The sequence below is a fragment of the Boleophthalmus pectinirostris genome, unplaced genomic scaffold (assembly GCF_026225935.1).
Source record: "Boleophthalmus pectinirostris isolate CB_2022bp ecotype Guang Dong unplaced genomic scaffold, ASM2622593v1 HiC_scaffold_20, whole genome shotgun sequence".
NCBI lineage: Eukaryota > Metazoa > Chordata > Actinopteri > Gobiiformes > Gobiidae > Boleophthalmus > Boleophthalmus pectinirostris.
In genome coordinates, this window is record NW_026571153.1 from 9,916,798 (window position 1) to 9,937,111 (window position 20,314).

Genomic DNA, 20,314 nt, shown 5'->3' on the forward strand with positions numbered 1-20,314 from the left:
AAAACTGCTGATGAGAAGAAGTCTATTAAAACACCATTACCCTCCTTCTGCTCCATGCTACACTGGCTGCTCGTATATTAGAGAAGCACTCTGCCATTTAGCCACAGTGGCATTGGCTCTTACAATGCTACCGTGTGTTGTTGGGTTAATGGTGGCATTGAGCAGTCAGGGCCCAGCGTAGGGGCTTATCCAGGCTGTCAGCTGTTTACATCTGCTCCCTGTCATTAACTGTCTGACTCTCTTTCTCTCTCAGTTGCAGTGTTATGCGTCTGTGTTTGTGTGTGTGTGTGAGGGTTTGATTTCCTCTGTGCTCCGGATGTGGCTTGGCCTGCTCACTCCGGCTGCACTTCTGCTTCAAGTCGAGGCTTCTCAGAGACTTCCGGATTGCCCCACACTTTGACGACATCGTGTTTGAGAAAGTAAAAGGTTATGGCATGATTCAGACAAAACGGGTCTTAAGCGAGTTGTTAGTGCTAAAGTTTGAGCTAAACTTAGAGTCAGTGATAGGGCTAGTCGAGGAAAGAAATTCGTGCTCAATGAAAGATCGATTAATTGGCTTAAGGGGAAGTGGCGTGAAAATGGCAGCATTTCAAAACCTATCATCTGACATTTGACCCAATGTGCACTCACAAGACTACAACCATACTGTTAAAAAATAGTACTAATAGTATGTAACAATAACCGAAATATCGTGATATTGTATCGTCAAGGTTCACACAATAATATTGTGGACTATCACAATATATCGAATTACAAGTCTCTTTGCTTAAATTAAGAGTTATGGTGCTGCAATAACTAAAAAAAAGACAGAGGGAACTACATAGACCATGATGCTTTGCTCCATTTCAGTGCAGACTACAAGAGGAAATAACAGTTCTAAGCACTTTTTTAAGTCTTAGTTCTTTGGATTAAGTCTTGTTAAAGTATTTTAAGACGAAAAAGTATTGTACCGTGAGATGTATATTGTGAAAATATCGTACCGAGAGATTTGGATATCGTTACATCTCTAATCGTGAGCCTCCCACCATATCGTGAACTTTCCCACAATATCGCAATAAATATCGTACTGTGAGATTAATACTGTGACGATATCGTATCATGAGACTTGGATATCGTTACACCCCTACTAGGAAACTGTGAATTTATAAACACTAAACTCAGGATTCACCCCCAACTATTCAGCGAACTCACTCTATGCCCACTTATTTTTGCTGTTGTCCCATATATTTCCACATGTTCTCTTTGGAATGGATCAGTACCATCCGCAAGTTTCTCCACTGTCTAAAATGAGCCGTTCCGCCCAGTTTGAGGGGTCTGAAGCAGACCCTAGAGAGTACTAGCTTCCGGTGGGGCCTGGGGTCAGTATGGTATGGCTCCAGGCATGGTTAGTGGCCAAATGAGATGATTGGGCGAAAACAAGACGGCAAAAAGCAGATATAAACATAAAACAATTTCCCACCAAACACTGACCGATCTTGTGAGAAACCAGCAAAACAAAGCTAGTACGATCTCAACAGCTGTTTCCTGTTTATACTTGTGCACACTCATATATAAAAATCAAACATTTTATATTTCCACACATAATGATCAAGCTTTGGCCAAACCCACTGCGTTACATAAAGAGTCTCTAAAACACAGCGTCTACAAACTTGGAATTACTAAAGATTAGAGATGTAACGATATCCAAATCTGTCGGTACGATATTATCACGATATGCATCTCACTGTACGATATTTATTGTGATATTTTGGAGAGGCTAATATAAATGTAAATAGGAAACGTTTTTGCTTTTAAAATACCTTGACAAGATATTGGTGTGAATTATTTCCATCATAATCCCAAGAATTCAAGTAAAAAACATATTTCTTCATGTTGGCTGCACTGAAATGAATCATGGGATATGTAGTTCCTTATGTTTTTAAGCTGTTGCTTCTATAAAACCATGAATTTAAGCAAAGGAACTTGTAATTCGATATATTTGACAGCCCACGATATTATTGTGAGACATCTGACAATATGATATCACGATATTTCAGTTACTGTTACGTCTTTTTATGAATCATTGAGATTATCCATACAATTACGAGTCAGTCAACTTATAAAACAGCACTTACTCTAGTGAACAAAAACACCATTGACTGATTAATTGATACTGTGAAGATGCACATTTGAAGCAATAGTCACAATAAACATATACTTCGAAACTCACAATGAAGAAAAGTGGAGAAATCATAATATTTGTTCTGGTCTCACACTTCCAACTGTTATTACTCAATTACCTACGGTAGCTCAGCTGGGACATACTGTTGTTCATTTGCAAATCCACATGACGTACTGTTGTTGTGAAAAACAGATATAATGATACACACAAGACAATGAATCTACTTCTCAGTCAGAGCTTTCTTCGCGGGTAAATTTTGCTGGATTCATTTAATAGCAGAGACTAGTACAATATTTCTTTTATTTATTTATGTAGAGGTTGACAAGACTTCAACAAGCTTCACCTTGTTTCAATAATTAATATATATCAATCTCACAGTACGATATTTATTGCGATATTTTATTACGTTTGCGATTATTTTGCTTTTAAAATACCATGACAAGATTCTGGTACGAATTATTACTGTCATAATCCAAGTTAAAAACATATTTCTTCATGTTGTCTGTGCTAAAATGAATCATGGGATATGTAGTTCCCTTTCTTGTTTATTAACTATTGCTACTATAAAACAAGGCATTTAAGCAAAGGAACTTGTCATTGGATATTATTGTGAGACTTTTGACGATACAGTATCACGATATTTTGGTTATTGTTACATTCCTAACATTTAGACTTCAAGAATTACTAGAAATCTAGAGCGATATCCACCACAGATTTACTTGGCGAGCGGTCATTGTGTTCAAGTAAAGGAAGGACTTTTACTACCACTGGTGAATCTGTTGTGATCATATTTTTATCCTCCCGTCTCGATGTGTGTGCTGCCTGCTGCCGTCTTGTCTCTCAAAGCCCAGCAGCTGGTGGGGAGGGGGGATTCCCTCCAGGGTCCCGGGGGAGGTAACCAGAGAAAAGGCAGAGACACGCAGAGAGCCGGGCCTGCTCTGTCTGTGTACTGTGTAGCGCTGTGTTATCCTCCGGCACAGCCCGTCCTGCACACTCCCCCACCGAGCTATTTCTAAGGCCGATGTGCTGGAGATGATGTTGTTAGTCATAATGTCTGCTGACTAACTGTGGTAGACAACGCACCAGACTTCAGTTTGGTGCCAAATGTCTGTGTTGTACATGTGCGGTGTTTTTATAGACGGTTTTACTCAGATTCAATTGTAGGGTAGGCATTGTGACATCTTTGTAGTAAGGACAGGCTAAATGTAGACTTTGGCTAGTGAAATGGATGACAAAAGATTAGTAATTGGAAGGAAAAAGAGCAAAGAAAATGGTTTTAGTAAAAGAACAAAGCCAAAACTGACTTGTGCATTGGATGGTAGATGTAGAATCTGTGTATCATTCATTCATTCTTTTTTTGATGTAAAATCAAAATTAAGAAAATGAAAAAAAAAAAAAAACTATTTTCTTCATTATTTGTCTCCAAAACCAAAATGAGAAAACGGATTTCATTTTTCAATTTTGTGTTTAAATTAATAATGGAAAAAACTGATAACGGCCGTTTCCCGTTTCCATTACTTAAATTGGACCAGGACTGAGCCAGGACTGAGCCAGGACTGAGCCAGGACTGAGCCAGGACTGAGCCAGGACTGAACCTGGACTGACCTGGACTGAACCTGGACTGAACCTGGACTGAACCTGGACTGAACAGCTCTAAACCAGCTCTAAACCAGAACTAAACCAGGTCTCAGTCCCGGTCTCTGTCCCGGTTTGGTCCCAGTCTGGTCCTGGTTTCCTGATCACCCGACAGTCTACTCGGGTGCAGGTCCGGGCCAGTCCCGACACTCCTGGTTCAGTCCTGGTTCAGTCCTGGTTCAGTCCTGGTTCAGTCTTGGTTCAGTCTTGGTTCAGTCCTGGTTCAGTCCTGGTTTAGGATTGAGACCGGGACTGGACGAGGACTAGGACCGGGACTCAGACTAGGACTGAGGCCAGTTTAGACCTGTTTAAGACCTGTTTTAGTCCTGGTTCAGTCCGGCATTGCAGTTTAAATCAGGGAAAAGGGAAATATCCGTTATCCATTTTTTCCATTCTTCATTTAAGCACAAAATCGAAAAATGAAAAAACAAATCGTTATCCGTTTTTTCATTTTGGTTTTGGAGACAAATAATGAAGAAAATTGTTGTTTTTTCATTTTCTTATTTTTGGTTTTATATTGAAAAACGAATGATACACGGATTATGTAGGAATATACTTTAGCTCATGAAACGTTACCTGTGTTGAAAAGTGAGTTTGGAGTGTGGATTAACGATCAGATTGCACCAGGAGAAAACTCTTTTCATATAAAACTGATGACATGTAACTGGCACCATAGGCTTCAGGCATTGTACAGACATTTCCAAAACCATTGACATAAATAATCCTGAAGCTTGTACTAGTATCTATTCATTTGGATAAAAAAAACTACCCTAAAATACCCTCTGCCCTACAGCTGTGGCTTTACATTGCAAGCAACATAATTTCTAAGTTCCCACATTTTTAACCACATTAAAATGTTGTTTATTTAACATTGGCAAACTGAGCCAGCTGGACTAACATTACTTAAGTAAATAAGCAACAACAGCTTTTGATGGTTGCTTAGTTTAATTGTTTAATTCAGGCTCTGCAGGTAGTGGATGTCCCATGGCTGTGGGCTCTGGGTTTGTCCCGTAACACAATCTAACGCTATAATGCATGTGTAAATAATGTAATGGTGTGCCGAGCTGGCCTGCATGGGGACTAATGAGCACATGCACGAGCCCTTATGTAACCCAGCAGGTCTGTTAGCTCCCTGTTGTTTGCTGTCCAGATGGCTGTCCGCTCACATGGGGCCAAGGAGAGGTGCGGAGGGAGCAGTTTGTGGGTGCTCCCATCACCTCCCCGGTGTTGGGATTGGGTTTCTCTTCTCCTAATCTCTCACACAATTGTAATATGACCCATTTTATAGGAACACTGACACATGCCAGTTTTGTGTGGCTTTGTCAAGTAACTGTCAGCTACTTTTTTTCTGCCTTCTTGCTCACGGCGCAACAACCACAAATCCCATGCTGCCGTAAACATATTTCGCACTTAGGTTCCTTGACCCTAGTTCTTCTAGTCTTTGTAGCCCAGGATTGGTTGCAACATGTATTATAAGTCACTTTTTAATAATTAATTTTAGTCAGCCACTTTCTTCTCAGTTTGTTACATCATTGCAAGTTTTAGTTTTGCTTGAAACCTCAGCTAGTAACTTGATCTGTAGTGTTTTCCATTGTGTGTTGCATAGTTCCCGTTCATGCAACTTACTTGATATTTCGCTTTGACTTAGAAATGCACGTATTTTCTGCTATTTCTGATTGTCGTGGGGTCCCCGGGGATCTGCTCTGGTTCCATTTCCTTTTTCACCAGTTTCTTCGCTGCAATATAAAACATATTTTAAGTAAATCTCTGTTATTGTCCTACCTTAGACATAGTGCCAAGTTGTTTCTTCTTCCAAATGTCCACAGTCCAATCCCTGCTCCACCGACTTACTATGTTATCGTTGCTTGGAGTGTGCAGTACTCCCCTTTTTGCATGAACGCGTGGGGTTTTACATACGGAGAATCATACGTGCTGACATGGAGAGGAGAAATCTGTGTAGGAGGGCAGAGATGGACCAGATGTATACAGGGCTAAGGAATCACCATAGCAAAAGACTCTATCAGAGAATCACCAGAAGTCTCTCCCACTCTGTTAACGTCAGCCTTTACTGGAACTGTGCTAAAAGGGTTTGATAATGGAACACTTGACTATCTCCACTGAAAAAAATCAATCTATGTAGCAAGAAATAATTTTTGCTCGTTTATCCACTGTAGCTGTGTTAGGCAAACCTATATGTTTTAGGTTTACGTTAAATGTTATAGCAGACACATTAACTTCTTATTCCATGTGTTTCAGTCATTTTTTTAAGAAGTGGAATATTGAAATGTGAAGTATATGGAGTTTTAGTAGGCCTCAATGCAGGACTGTCACAATAATTACTATAGGGACTAATTGTGGGTACTTTCTATGTACTAATGGGAAATTTGGGGTTTTTCTGTACTACGATAAAATTTGAGGTGCAGAAACTTTTGCTGACTCATTATAGACCGAAACTAACTACTGAAGTGTTACCTGTATGCAGCTCATATTTATAAACAGTATTTTAGATTATAGATTTGTTTTTTTGGTCATTCTGCTTTTTGGTTTTGGTTTCAGTATTAGTGTGTAACGTCAATATTTACTTCGATATATCACACTTCAAATTTTGTTATTGTGATGGGCCTAGATCATACTAAGTAAAGTTTCTGAACTGCTGCTTTGCTCCAAACCACGTCACGTTATTTACTTGTTTTAGCTTGTTTAATTCTGGCTGAGTCACGGGTGGTTTGCCCCGTCACTCCATTGTCTCCTCCGTCAGCAGTGACATGTCTCAGAGGCAGATGCATGCATACCCTGAAGGCACAGAATTTCCAAATATTTTTATTTACTTTTGTTTATTTATTAGGCTCTCTTAGCTGTACCCATGGGCCAGCTGGTCTTCCTGGGGTTCTACTTTTAATGAGTTACCGATGTTTGTTGCTCTTGTGTGTAATGAATTTTAGCTGCAGGAGAATTTTGCTTTGTGTATTGCAAATTATTGTTATTAGCATAGTTTTGAGGTCTGCTGAACCTTTTGGCTTTGTCGTATCAGAGGTAGAATTAAGTATGTATTAAGTAGGCCATGGAAAAAAGCAAATTTTATATATTCTAGTATGCGAAATGTCAAAATGTCACCAAGAAAGCTTAATTGCATTGATAGGCTTGTCGTAATAATACATTTGGACATGCAGAAAATTACTATAGAAAATGTCATTCTAAGCAAGCAAGTAAAACTGAAACTACTTTATGCCACTGACACAATTCGAACAATAAAGAATGTGATGTATTGAAGGGATGCACCGATCCAGCTTTTTCAGTTCTGATTCTGAAACTATAGCTTTAAATAAACCGATACCAGTGCAGAGACTGACAACAGCTTTATTTCCTTTAAAATAAAACTCTAATACAACAATAAAACTGATCCAAATGTGTCATGCATTTGTTATTTATCCTTCAAGAGAACGGCTTTGTATAAATAAAAGTTCAAATGTTTTCTGAGCCTAATATGCACTGATATCTGATTCCAGTATCGGTTCATCCCTATAAAAATTTAAGAAAAATTCCTTACTAGTGCAAAGAAATCTACATACAAGAAATACTGAGTAGGGGTCTGCAAAAATTTTGAAATATCAACATATTGTATCGTTTAATGTGATGATACAGTATCGATATCGCCAAGTCGAGTATTTTTTGGTATATTTTAATCAATTATTTTGTTACAGTGCTACAGTTTTGTTGCTTGTTTAGAGAAAAGAAGCTTATTTGTGCAACCCATTTGACATATTTACTGTTCTGATGATTAAAATGTGTGTGTTTCATATTAACTTTGCACAAGAAGCGGTTTAACAAAGACTTTTAGTATCACAGCCATGATTTAGCTGTTATTTTTTTATTGAAAGTGCACCGTATTGAGGTATGTATCGTATCTGCAACTTCTTAATGATACCCAGCGCTAATACTGAGCCTAAAAGCTTTTTTATACTGCACGATAAAACTATATAGTCATTATCGAGGCCTGCAGGCACGAAAAATTTTCAGTTTGACAAAGTGCAGGGTACATTGCCACTTAAAATAGTCACATTGCTGAAGAGGCGTACACCCACACAGTAAATCACTTTCATTGTTGACCATCCCACCATTTAGCACACACTCCGATGTTACGCTCTACATGTTGTGCAGCATGTCGTAGGGTTATGTGGCTAGAAGTCAGTAGTTTGACTTGTTGCTGTAATATGAGGCTTCTGATGTAACTAACACTGTAGCAGGAATCAACAGCACCACATCCTGCCTCAGCCTCGCGCCCAGACGTGGAGCGGCGTCGTCACTGGCAACCCACTGAAATCAACCCACGCACCATCGGGTCGACTGGCACGCTCAAATGCTTGTCTAGATTTCTTTAAAGAAGCCAGGTGCCAGGCCAGGTGGGCATTCATAAGTAATGTTCAGTATGTCACACTAATCTGTTTGGGTGGGCAGAATGAAACTGAATCGGCAAGCAAATATAGAGTATGTGTGTTTGTTTTAGGTCGTGGGTTTGATTGGGTGGGCAAGAATATAATTAGCAATGCCATCCTTGTCTATGGCTACAGCTTAAATGTCCTAAAATTGACACTTTAAGCCATGTTATGATGTTTTTACCTCCTCAACCTACATGGAGTTGTGTTTTGTTTCATTCACGTGTGTTTGAGTAAACCTTTATTATTATTTCAGTAGAGACTGGAAATTCCAGGTGTGAAATTATTAATATCTGCATACTAAATCTGAAAATGTAATAAGGATGAATCAAACATGCATGAATCAATCAAAATACAACTTGAGAAAGGAAATGAAGATGGGAAAACTGTCATAACATGGTTAAAATCCCATTAAAGACAACTTTGCATAATTTAAATCTTAGTATTTAGGTACTTTCATTGCTTTGCTTGTTACAAATACATGCAAAGTATGTTTTACACTACAGTCTACAGTCATTGCTGTGTACCGTAGTATCACAGTATGACCATACAAGCTACAGGACTGTAATAATCCCAAATTTTAGCGTTGTATTGAGCTTGGGGCTATCATAACACGTGTAACAATAACACGGCTTTATTATCTTGGCCTTTCTTTTGTTTGGGTTATTTTCTTCTTGTCAGTTTGCGATGTAGAGCTGCTGAGACAAAGCGTGTGCTGATCTAAAGTAGGTGTGTTGCGTCTTGGAAAAGTGTCTCTACAGAGCCGCTTTGAGCCTGACATGTCTTTGTTCTTGTCCCTGTGTGCGGTCCTCTCTCACCTCTTTTGTACTGCTATTATCTCACTCTTATTCACCCGCTCCACCCCTCCTCTGTTTCGGTTCTCCTTTTCATCTATGCTTTCCCCCTTGCTCCTCAGGTGGCACAGGCTCACTTGGGCACAGACTTACAATTTTACTTCGTTTCAATGTGGATAAACATGATGTGACGCTTTATAGCAAAAATATACAGACATACATACGAGGTAACTTATGCAAACCTGAACTGGTAAACAAACACAGCTTCCTATTTTTGATATCAAACAGGAAGTCAGATCCTAACCACTGACTTGCGTTGATACAGTCAGTGCATTAACCAACCTCATTGCAGCTGAAGTTCCTGTCACTACCTGTTCCTGTTCCTTCCTCCTGTCAGCTGGCGACGGCTGTATGTCATCATGTAGTCATCATGAGTTACGTTCAGGTCATGTAGTCAAGTAGAGACAATACTCTGTGTGTGTGACCAGATGTTCAACGCCATCAAGGAAAGCGCTGAGTTCAAGAGACTGTTTGTGTACTAAGACAGCAAATGCATTATCCTACAGAAAGCAGACGGTACAGTCTTTGGTCTTGTGATGCCCGTGGTCATCAGCGTGTTAAGACTTGTACTGTATGTGAAGATCCTGTATGACTTACGATCGCACTAGTTTTCTAATGTGCCCACAGGGGCTTCTAAGGAGGGTTAGGGTTAGTCCGGTGACATAAGGCGGCTTCTTGTCATTCTGAGAAGATTAGATTAACAGACTTTGACAGTTCTGACTAACACATGTACTGCTCCACTGACTTCAGCTGAGCTCTTAAACAGCTTTTGCACCTTTGTTGAAGGATAATGTCTTAGTCATCATCATAGAGATGGCACGCAATGTTATGAATGCTCAAATTTCATACATCGATACTGAACTGGATTGAGTATCGGTCCAGTGACAGCCAAGATCCTGGTTGAGTCTTTTATTAGATGTATTAAGACTATTTACTGGCAACTAGAACTTTTATTCATAAAAAGCTGTTCAGTAGTTACTTGCTGAATAGATAACTTACTACGAAATTAATCCAATTGTGTTAACTGTGTTTTGATGTTTGAGTTTGTTTGCTTTTTTCAGTTCCTTCCCTTGTACCAAAAGCCAAACTATTGATATCTGATGTGTGAAAACTGGATTCCTAGTTCTTTAAGGAATCAACACCATAACTTTGATTTGTTAATCACATAAAAGAGTATAATTTTACTACTTTGTCGTGTATTTTTTGTCCACTTTCAAATTCGTAGCTACTTATCTACCAGTAACTTGTTTGCTAAGAGTTGCCTTCTGTCAAATTTGATGTATTTTGGTCTCATGCATGATACTTCCTTGTAACCTGAATCCAAATTTGTTTTGCTGTCTCACTGTTGCACATGTTTGCAGTTGAGGTCATTGGGTCAGCAGTGATGTAAGCGACTGGAGTGGATGGGACTTGTAATTGGAACTGCGCCACGGCAATCCTCCTTGTGATTCTGATCCTTTCCAATCCTCCGCCCGGCACTGCTCTTGGGCCTCACCGACTGTGTCTGCCTCATAAACTCATTTCTAAACTTCAAAATAGAGTCAACACTTAAGTTTCTGAGAGCCGCACTTGAATGGCAAACAGCCGGGATCAAAACAACTGTACTGTGTGGTGTGAATGTTTTGGAGGATTTTCAGTGCTGCTGGAGTGGAGTCTGTGATTTGATAGCAGCAGGTGGTTTACATTACGGCAGCACGGCCTTGTGTTGTGTGTATCAAAAGTTTGACAGTAAAAAGGAGTGTGCTAATAAAAGTGTGACCTCACTGTGGTGGTGAGCACGTAGGCTTTGAACCGGGCTTTGAGATGTTTTGTTGCAGTGTTTTTGAGGATTTTGTGCCAAAGTTTTAGAATGAGATCAGAGTTTGGGATTGGGACAGAGGAGCAAAGGCCAACAACCAAAAAGGCAATATTGATTTATAAAACTGTTATTGAAGACATAAAAGTAACACATGTGCAAGTGATAATGCATGAAATACTGTGCGCTAAAAGGGCAGAGACAGATATGATGAATTCCATGTTTCATTTAGTTCCAGTTGACCTTTTGATGTTCCTCTTATTAAACTTCGATGTTTTTATATTTTATTGTTTGCACTTAACACTCGTGTCTGCTCTGCTATGTGCGTATTTGTGAATGGTGATTCAAACATGCACTTACCAAGATCTGACACAAATTGTGCAGTGACCCAAATCAGGGAAACTGTTTACAACCAACAATAACTCTACACAATGATTCTGCAGATAAAAATCTTATTCTTTGTGCTAGCACCAAGCCTGCATAGTTTCCATGGTAACACCGCAGGGGTCAAATGAGGTCAACAAAAAGCCAAAATGGTGATTGACGATTAATCCTTACCCAGAGTTGCCCTTTAGGATTGGACAATGCAATTCCTCTCATTCCAGTCATGTCTGGAATCAGTCCGATTCAACTCTGAGCTCAGTTTCAAATTTCAGATGAAAAACTGAGCATTCCTCAAATAATTCAATCCTCAAACTTTCACAATAAGATGTGTCAGTTTATGTGAAGTTATATGCATTTAGTGTAAGAAGTACTCAATTTCAAGTAGTAAAAGTACCGATACCAGAGAAAAAAAATACTAAAGTAAAAGTATCACATGAGTAAAAGTATTAAAGTGCCTGTTTAAAAATTTACTTAAAGAGTAAAAGGTATTTGGTGCAAATTTTGAGATCTAATAAAGCTTCAGATGTAGTGATTTTGATACAGATTTGTGCTGCATTTTGTTCAGCAGAAACAATGAATTTGATCTTTTTTTTTTTTTTTTTCCCCAGCAATTCTCAAATTTAAAAATTCTATAAAAATACTTTTACTTTTCAGTTCTCTTCAAAAATGTTGTGGAGAAAAAAGTACAGATAACTGCTCTCATATGTAGTGGAGTAAAAGTAAAAAGTATCTGTATTAAGTATTAAGTACAGTAATTTATTAGTTTTATTTTGTCACGTTCCACTACTGATTATGTGGTAGAACGTCACGTAACAAAATGTAATCCCCAAATTCAACCCCCTCCTGACAAACAATTGCTTCTAACTAATGAGTTGATTCTGTGTGCCTGAGTACACGCTCAGTGGGAACATTCTCTGTCTGATGAAGGAACATGATGCTCCGATCCTTTCGTCTAAAAGAGCTGTCACTGACTCTGCCCCCAGCTGCGAGGCACACTGCCCCATCTGGACCTGAGGGTGATTAAGATACCCTATCCCGAGCTTGGAGGGCGCTGTGTGAGTCAGCCTCTACCGGGAACCATCTCCACACCTCCTCCTCCTCCGCACGAGGCTTTGTTGGGACTTGGCTCTCAACCATGTCAGTTTAAAGCCAGCGCCCCGCAGTCTGGACCATGGCAACCCCTTGAAGACTGGACGTTTCACTGGCCCATTCCACTGCACATGCTTTTCCCATGATGCTCCTTGGTGTTTGGGCTCTGGCCGTGCTCCAAGATAAGCCACCACAGTATTTGGCACCATCAGAAGTCTGTTCGGAGGGCTTAGCGACTGTTGCTGCTATTGTGAACTGCACCTGTGTTGACCAAAAAAATGTACATAGGATTCAAACATTGTCCGATTGTTTGATTTGACATGGGAGTGAACTGTGTTTGGGCGAAAGAAAGGACAGGAAAGGAAAGAAAGGAGTTATGGATGTGGGTTTACAGTGACATACAACATTATGTAACTTTGTTTGATGGAAATTCTGGTGATACTTAAAGGTCACATATTACACTGTTTTCTGATTTGTGTAATAATGTAGTTTCCTCATCAAAAACATGGACCTGAAGTTCATCACTACCCCCCCAGTGGCTGAAATATGTCGCTATATTGAGTCTATAATATGACCAATACAAATATTTACTTTAAAAAATGTATTAACATTTTAAATATGTCAATAAAATAAAAGGATTGTATGAAATAAACATGAATCCTAGTCTGAACCAGGTCTAAATTGGTTTTAACCAGGACTAAACCAGGATTAATCCTGGACTTGAGAGAGAGGGAGAACCCAGAGCCTGTGGAGCAGGGTGTCTGCAAAGCGCGATCGGGTGGTGGCAGCTCCAGTTCTTTCTTCCACAGTCACCCGATGGTAAATGTGGGTGCACCTCCGGGCCTGTCCGGACACTCAGTCCTGGTTAAATTCTGGTTTAGCCATGGTTCAGTCCTGGTTCAGTTCTGGTCCCTCATGTTTCAGGTCACTATAAGACAGTACTGCAGATATCATGAGTCTATGCAGGTTGTTTTCATCATTGCCAGTCGCTCCGGTTTGACATTTAAGTTGTAGCTATTTTGTATTTGTTATTTTTTTATATCTCATGTTGGGAGAAGTGGGTGGACGGCGTACCCCCGCGTACCACGCCCACTACACCCCTGATCATGTTGCGCTGTGTAGCTTGGCTTTATGGGAGGCTTATGAACATTACTGTTGTGTGTGTAATAGCACTATAACTGTTCTGTGTAATGTCTCAGAATAGTTACAATGCACAGCAGTGTGGACAGTAAAGCGATAATTTCATTGTACAGGGCAAAGCGTTTCCTTACTGTGCACATGGCAATATGCACTTTAAATCTCGAATCTAGTGCCCTCTGCTTTATTAAACCCAGTAGGACGTCATCTCTTTTTCTAATCTGGCCTGACTGAAGGAAGCCAATTTTGTCAGATTTTCCACTTTATGGGTGTTTGCTACTCGAGCATGGATTTATGCTGGCAGGGACTAGATGTTGAGCAATGCTGTAAACAACATGGGACAAAACTACAAATTAAAGTACTGAAAAGAATGCTTTGAAATATTGAATGAAAATGACGTATTTTGAGGTTGCACAATGTTTTATCCTGAAAAATGTTTACATCTTTAAGTATGCATATCTTGGAGCATTTCATTTTCTTTTACTCCATTCATTTTGTTGCCAGATGTGTTTATGGATACAACAAAGTGTACAGTACAATACAATACATAGACACAATTTCTATGTTGTAGGCCAAAGAAGACAAACAAATGTTTCCTCCAACATTTCTATGGTTGGGGTGTTACAGTAACCAAACTATCATGATACCGTATCATCAAAAGCCTCTCAATAATATCGTGGTCCATCACAATATATCAAATCACAAGTTTCTTTGCTTAAATTCATTGTTATGGTGCAGCAACTGCTAAAAAGCAGAGCAAACTACATGATCCTTTGCTCCGTTTTGGTGCAAACTACATGAAGAAATAGCAGTTCTAAGCACTTTTAAATCTTAGATCTTTCAATTAAGTCTTGTCAAGGCATTTTAAGAGGAAAAAGTAGCGTATTCACAATTTTGTCAGCCTCCACAAAATATCACAATAAATATCGTACTGTGAGATTTGGATATTGTTACATTTCTATAATAAACATAATATTTTTTCACTTGCACTATTTCTGTCATCTCTGTTCAGATATAGCAGAGTTAGAGCTGTATTTTTTCCCCTGTATCTGTGAAAGCGTGCACTATCAACGCACTCGTGTGTATTGTATTGTGTTCTATTTTATTGCATAATGTCCCTATCTGTAGACTTCTGTCCATGCACACAAAAACGGCTTTATAAGTCAGCTCCTCGGATTAAAGCATTGGTGGTGATTCTTTGGTAACCACACTGCACCAAATTAAGCTATTACACAGCGCATTGCAATGGATTTTGGGTAAATTTCCTTATGAATGAAACCCAGTAGGTAGTAGCCCATTTAAAACAAAAGTGGGTTACAAAGAGAGCGCTCCTGTCTCCTCCTCCAGGGGTGGGCATCCAACATCAATCAATACAGAGCCATTGGGCTGTCTGCCATTGACAGAGTCTCATCCTGCTGCCGGGGAATGCTGTGTGCTAATAGTGTCTGTTTGAAAATCACTGCACTTTTATAGACTGTCAGTGGTACCGGATGTGCTGCTGCTACATGTTTTCATTTTGTTCCATGGTAAAGAGACTGGGGATGCAGATAGCTGTGGGCTTGTGTTGTGGAAGTGACAGGGACAGTCTGGATGCGATGTGGGTGGGGGAGGATGGAAGAAATGCTTATGAGCTTCAGTGGTCATGATATAATGGCTTGGGACTAGGAAATGTGCAGCTCTTACTATTGGAGGCAAGGCACAACTGGAAATCCTTGGAATATTTTAAGTGTAGTTTTCATTTGAAGATGCACCGTGTACCTTTTCTGGAGAAGAGTCAATCATGTGTGCTTTACTCCATTTTAACATTTTATATACGTACAGAAGTAGGGGTGTAACGATATCCAAGTCTCACGATATGATATCGTCAGGATATACATCTCACGGTACGATATTTATTGTGGTATCATGGGAAAGCTCACAAATAGGGATGTAACAATATCCAAATCTCTCGGTACGATATTTTCACGATATACATCTCAAGGTAATATATTTCTTGTGATAATTTGTAGAGGCTAACAGAATTGTTAATATGCTACTTTTTCCTCTTAAAATGCCTTGACAAGACTTAATCCAAAGAACTAACACATAAAAGTGCTTAGAACTGTTATTTCTTCATGTAGTCTGCACTGAAATGGAGCAAAGGATCATGGTCTGTGTAGTTCCCTCTGGCTATTGCTGCACCATAACTCTTAATTTAAGTAAAGAGACTTATAATTTGATATATTGTGATGATTCATGATATTATTGTGAGAACTTTGACGATACAATATCATGATATTTTGGTCATTGTAACGTCCCTATAAAGAAGACACCAAAAATAGAAAAAAGATGTATGAAATTTTGTCAAGCCAAAAATGTAAAAAAAATATATATTGTACATTAAAATCCTGAAAGTATCCACCCTTTTTTTTTGTCAAAAAAATCTATTTTAACTACATAATTCTGTATATCATGCTTCATATATTTGATATCTTTCTTCTGAAGAGAAAAAAAACATTGAATAGATGAGAAGGTGTGTCCAAGGTGTGTTTGATGTGATGCTTAAACATACACTACCAATGTTTAAACATACACTACTGTCAAAAGTTTGGACACACCTTATCATTCAGTGTCTGATCACTTGGAATAAAGTGTAACATATTATGGCATTAAAATGATCTCTCTGGAGACAAGCAGGTCCCAAGGCCAAATGAGCCCAGTAAGAGCTCACAGTAAGTTTTTTAGCACCTTTTTTAGCACCTTTTTAACACCTTTAATTGACCAGATGCTAGATACACAAGTTAAATGTCATACCGTGGAACATTTCCAGGTGAAGCAATAATATCTTCATGGGGACAAGCAGGTGGTGCTCCCTCTACCAGAAAATGTACATAGAGCTCCTTTAGGATTGACCGGCGGAGATTGGCCTACATATGGTTAAAGCAGAAAGATAAACAGGAAGTGGCTATTTCCAGACACGTTCTCCCAGTTTTGACCAAAGTGGACATTTTGAGGTCCAGCCAACATTCTGTTATAGCAGCGGTTTCTTTTTCTTGTACCCCAAAACGTCTGCTAATTATAGAGCTTTGGTTAAACTATTGTGAATGCATTCATGTGAAACAACCAACCGTAGAAGTCTAAACGGGGAACCCTATTTTGGTTGAAACTGTTCTGAAGTGGTGGTTGGTCTGGGTTCATTACTTAAACAAATACCACAGTGCAGTTTATTAAATAGTGTTTTCTTTTTTTTTTTAGATCTGTCGAAGAACCGTCTGTGCGAGCTGCCTGAGGAGCTGTGTCAGTTCATATCGCTGGAGACTCTGAGCCTGTACCACAATGGGATGCGTTCACTGTCCTCCAACCTGGCAAACCTGCAGGCCCTCACCTACCTCAACCTCAGGTACAACCTCAAAAAACACATTTTACTTGTTACCAGCTAAGGTTGTCAATCATTAGGGCTGGGTATCATGAAGAAGTTGCCGATACATACCTCAATACATAGGCCACAATACAATACATATCTCGATACAGTGCACTTTCAATTGGATACAATATATTTCAAAATGATTCGTTAATTAAATAATAATGGCTAAATCATGGCAGTGATACTGAAGTCTTTGTTAACCCACAAAGTGAATATGAACCATGAACATTTTAATCATCAAAACTGTGTCAAATGTGTCGCATAAATGAGTTCCCTACCTCTGAACAAGCAAGGAAACTGTAGCACTGTAACAAAATAATTGAATAAAATATACCAAAAAATACTCTTGGCAATATATCGATACAGCAATCCACGATATCGATAATGTATTATAACATTAAACAATACGATATATCGATATTTTGATATTTTTACACTCCCCTATCAGTCATTTGTGTGGGTGTTTTTAATTGGGTCTATAGACAATTCTCTCATGCGGATTAGAGCAGAAATCAGGCTTTGGGGGAAGAACTATTGTGTAAAAAAATTATTAATCTTTTCTTTTTGTGTTAAAGAAGACGTATTGATCTTGAGTCTTCTGTATAGTTATAATCTGTGACACTGGTGAATCATTATGTTATGATTTGGACATAACAATATTGATCTAAAACAACTTAATAAAAGGAACAAGTTCGCAGAAAATTGCGGTGCCAATGGGAACTGACGTCTCTTAACCTCATCACAACAAAGACCTGTGCAAAAAATTTTCTTTAAGTGGGACTGTGCAAAAATAGCAACGCAGAGCTGCCTGAATCCTGAGTGTATCACAGTTTTAAAGAAACACAACAGGAGAACTAAGTAAGTACAGAGCAGTGGGCGTATCCCGGTGTATACTTTGAGACTGTAAATGAGAAGGGGAAACAACTATAGCACAATTAAAAGCTCAAATAAGTTAATTTCGCAAAATAGGTCTGCTGAATATATACTGAAAGCCATTTTTATTTGCCAAACAAATAGTAATAATAATAATACAGATTCAAAAATTGTGCTTGATCAATGAAGTACCACCAACCCGTACCACCAACTACAGTATTTGGGTCAGATATAGAGAATCAATCTTACACTGCATATGAAATGTGAAAATGTGTCTTATCACAGTTGTCACGAATCACTGCTCATTGTGATCATTCGAATCTTGGAGTGAGACAAACTGTTCCAGTGATGTCTCACACAACAACAGAGCTGTCACATGAGGCCCACTTTTGTCTTTTAATTGCTGTATTTCAGTGAAACAGGGGAGGCTTTAACCATGCAGCATAAAAACATTACTCTACTTAGCTGCTACTGTTATCTTTAGCTCATTCTTTCTTGATATGATTGTTCAGAGATGCTGTATCACACAGTTATATTTATTACACTGTGAAATGAATGTTTACTTGAAATTGACACTTTATTAATCTAGCAAGGAATGATATAAACAAGATTCAGCAGTGGCTCTAGTGCAGGGGTCTCCAATCTTTTATCCTTTGGTGAGCTACTTCTACAAACCAAAAGTGGCAGATAGCTTTTCCTTTTAGGTGTTGTACGAAATTGAGCCGATATAAAGGTAACCACTACCTGTAGATGAGGTGTATTTAGATGCCTACAAACAAAAACCATGAATTAATATATCAGTGCACAATATTAGACATTTACTACGATAACAGACATGTGATTAATCAGTGTAATATGTTTAACTCCTAGATCCTTTAAGCTTCCATCCTGAGCTACAGGTTGGAGTCCCCTGCTCTAGTGCAAGCTTCAGGGTGGAGAAGATTGTGTACCGTAATTTCCGGACTATAAGCCGCTAATTTCTTCTCACACTTTGAACCCTGCAGCTAATAAAACAATGCAGCGAATATATGGACAGATTCTTTGTTTGGTACATTGTCCATTCATATATACAGTCTATGGTTTGGCAACACAGCGGATGTGTGCAGCCTAAGTGCAGAAAAAGCTGCTTTCTGTCCGGTTAACTCATAGAACATGAAGGTGCAGCGTTTGTTAGCGATGTTATCAGTGCACTAAAACAGTTTATCGCCGTGTGATAAAGAAACGTGTGAGAAGAAACATCTCAAACTTCAGTAGCCAGACATCCACTCATACCTGATTGACACAACTAGCCCCGCCCCCGGGAGAGCCTGAAATCTGCTGAAATCCTCCAAGACTCTGACATGATACAGACAGGACAGCGGCTCTTGCAGGAGACATGCACAGTAGAGCGTGGGGAGAGGCGGTGGTGATGCGCCAAGGAAGAGTCTAGTTTGATTGTGTTTTGAACAGTTATTTTGTGCTTCATACACACACCCTCTTCATGGAAAAACACAGGAAGACATGCAGATGATGCAGCTTTTAAGTTAAAGACAATTGATATGGCTGTCGATGAAGGAAATAAAGCTTCTGCACGTGAGCTCGGCATCAATGAGTCGATAGTGAGACGTTGGAGATGGCAGCATGATGAACTGACTCAAAGCAAAAAGACAACAAAAGCTTTTAGAGGCGATAAAAGCAGACGGCCCAAACTTAAAAACGTTCCTGAAGACGTGGACACCTGCGGCTTATATTCAGATGCCGGCTATATGTGTACTAGAGGTGTGTAAAAATATAAAAATCTATGTATTGTATCGTTTAATGTGATGATACAGTATTGATATCGTGCGCTGCTGTATCGATATATTGCCAAGAGTAGTTTTTGGTATATTTTGCAAAATTTTTTTTTTTACAACGCTGCAGTTGTGTTGTTTGTTTTGAGGAAGGAAACTCTTTTATGTGACACATTTGACTTTTTGAGTAAAATGGGCGTATTTCATATTAACTTTGCACAAGAAGTAGTTTAAAAAAGACTTTAATATCACAGCCATGATTTAGCCTTTATTTTTTATCGAACTGTATTGAATTGCTTTGAAATATATCATATTGAATCGAAAGTGCACTGTATCGAGACATGTATCGTATTGTGGCCTGTGAATCGTATCGGCAACTTCTTAATGATACCCAGCCCTAATGTGTACACTGTTAAAATGTAGTTAAAATTTTGTTGATGCGGCTTATATTCAGGTGCGCTCAATAGTCCGGAATTTACGGTATTAATTGAAATTAACTTAATGTTTATTGGTAAGTTGGAAACTCTAAAGCCAAAGAGCTCGCTGTTATGCTGCTCTTGTAATTTGCCTTGATTGTCAAAAACAAAGAGAAAAGGTTTTAACATTTTAACATTCTTGCATAACCTGGATTTAGCTGGAATACCAATGCCTTGATCCAATCTAGGTGGAACCAGCCCGCAAAAACATCGTCCATCATTCTACTTTGTTTAAAACTCGCCCAGATCTATGAGAAAATGTTTGACTTTCTTGATTGACAAAACTTTATACTGCGCACGTAAAA

At 39.0% G+C, this 20,314-nt stretch overlaps 1 protein-coding gene across 3 annotated transcripts in view; it reads left to right on the forward strand.

Annotated features, from left to right (window-relative positions):
- The window catches only part of lrch4 (leucine-rich repeats and calponin homology (CH) domain containing 4), a 69,419-nt gene that overhangs the window by 13,435 nt on the left and 35,670 nt on the right, over nt 1-20,314 (forward strand). For all 3 annotated transcript variants that reach the window (XM_020936445.2, XM_055156117.1, XM_020936446.2), the window contains exon 2: nt 16,723-16,867. In XM_020936445.2, coding sequence (XP_020792104.2) covers nt 16,723-16,867 — 145 coding nt within the window. The remainder of the gene's footprint in view (nt 1-16,722; nt 16,868-20,314) is intronic.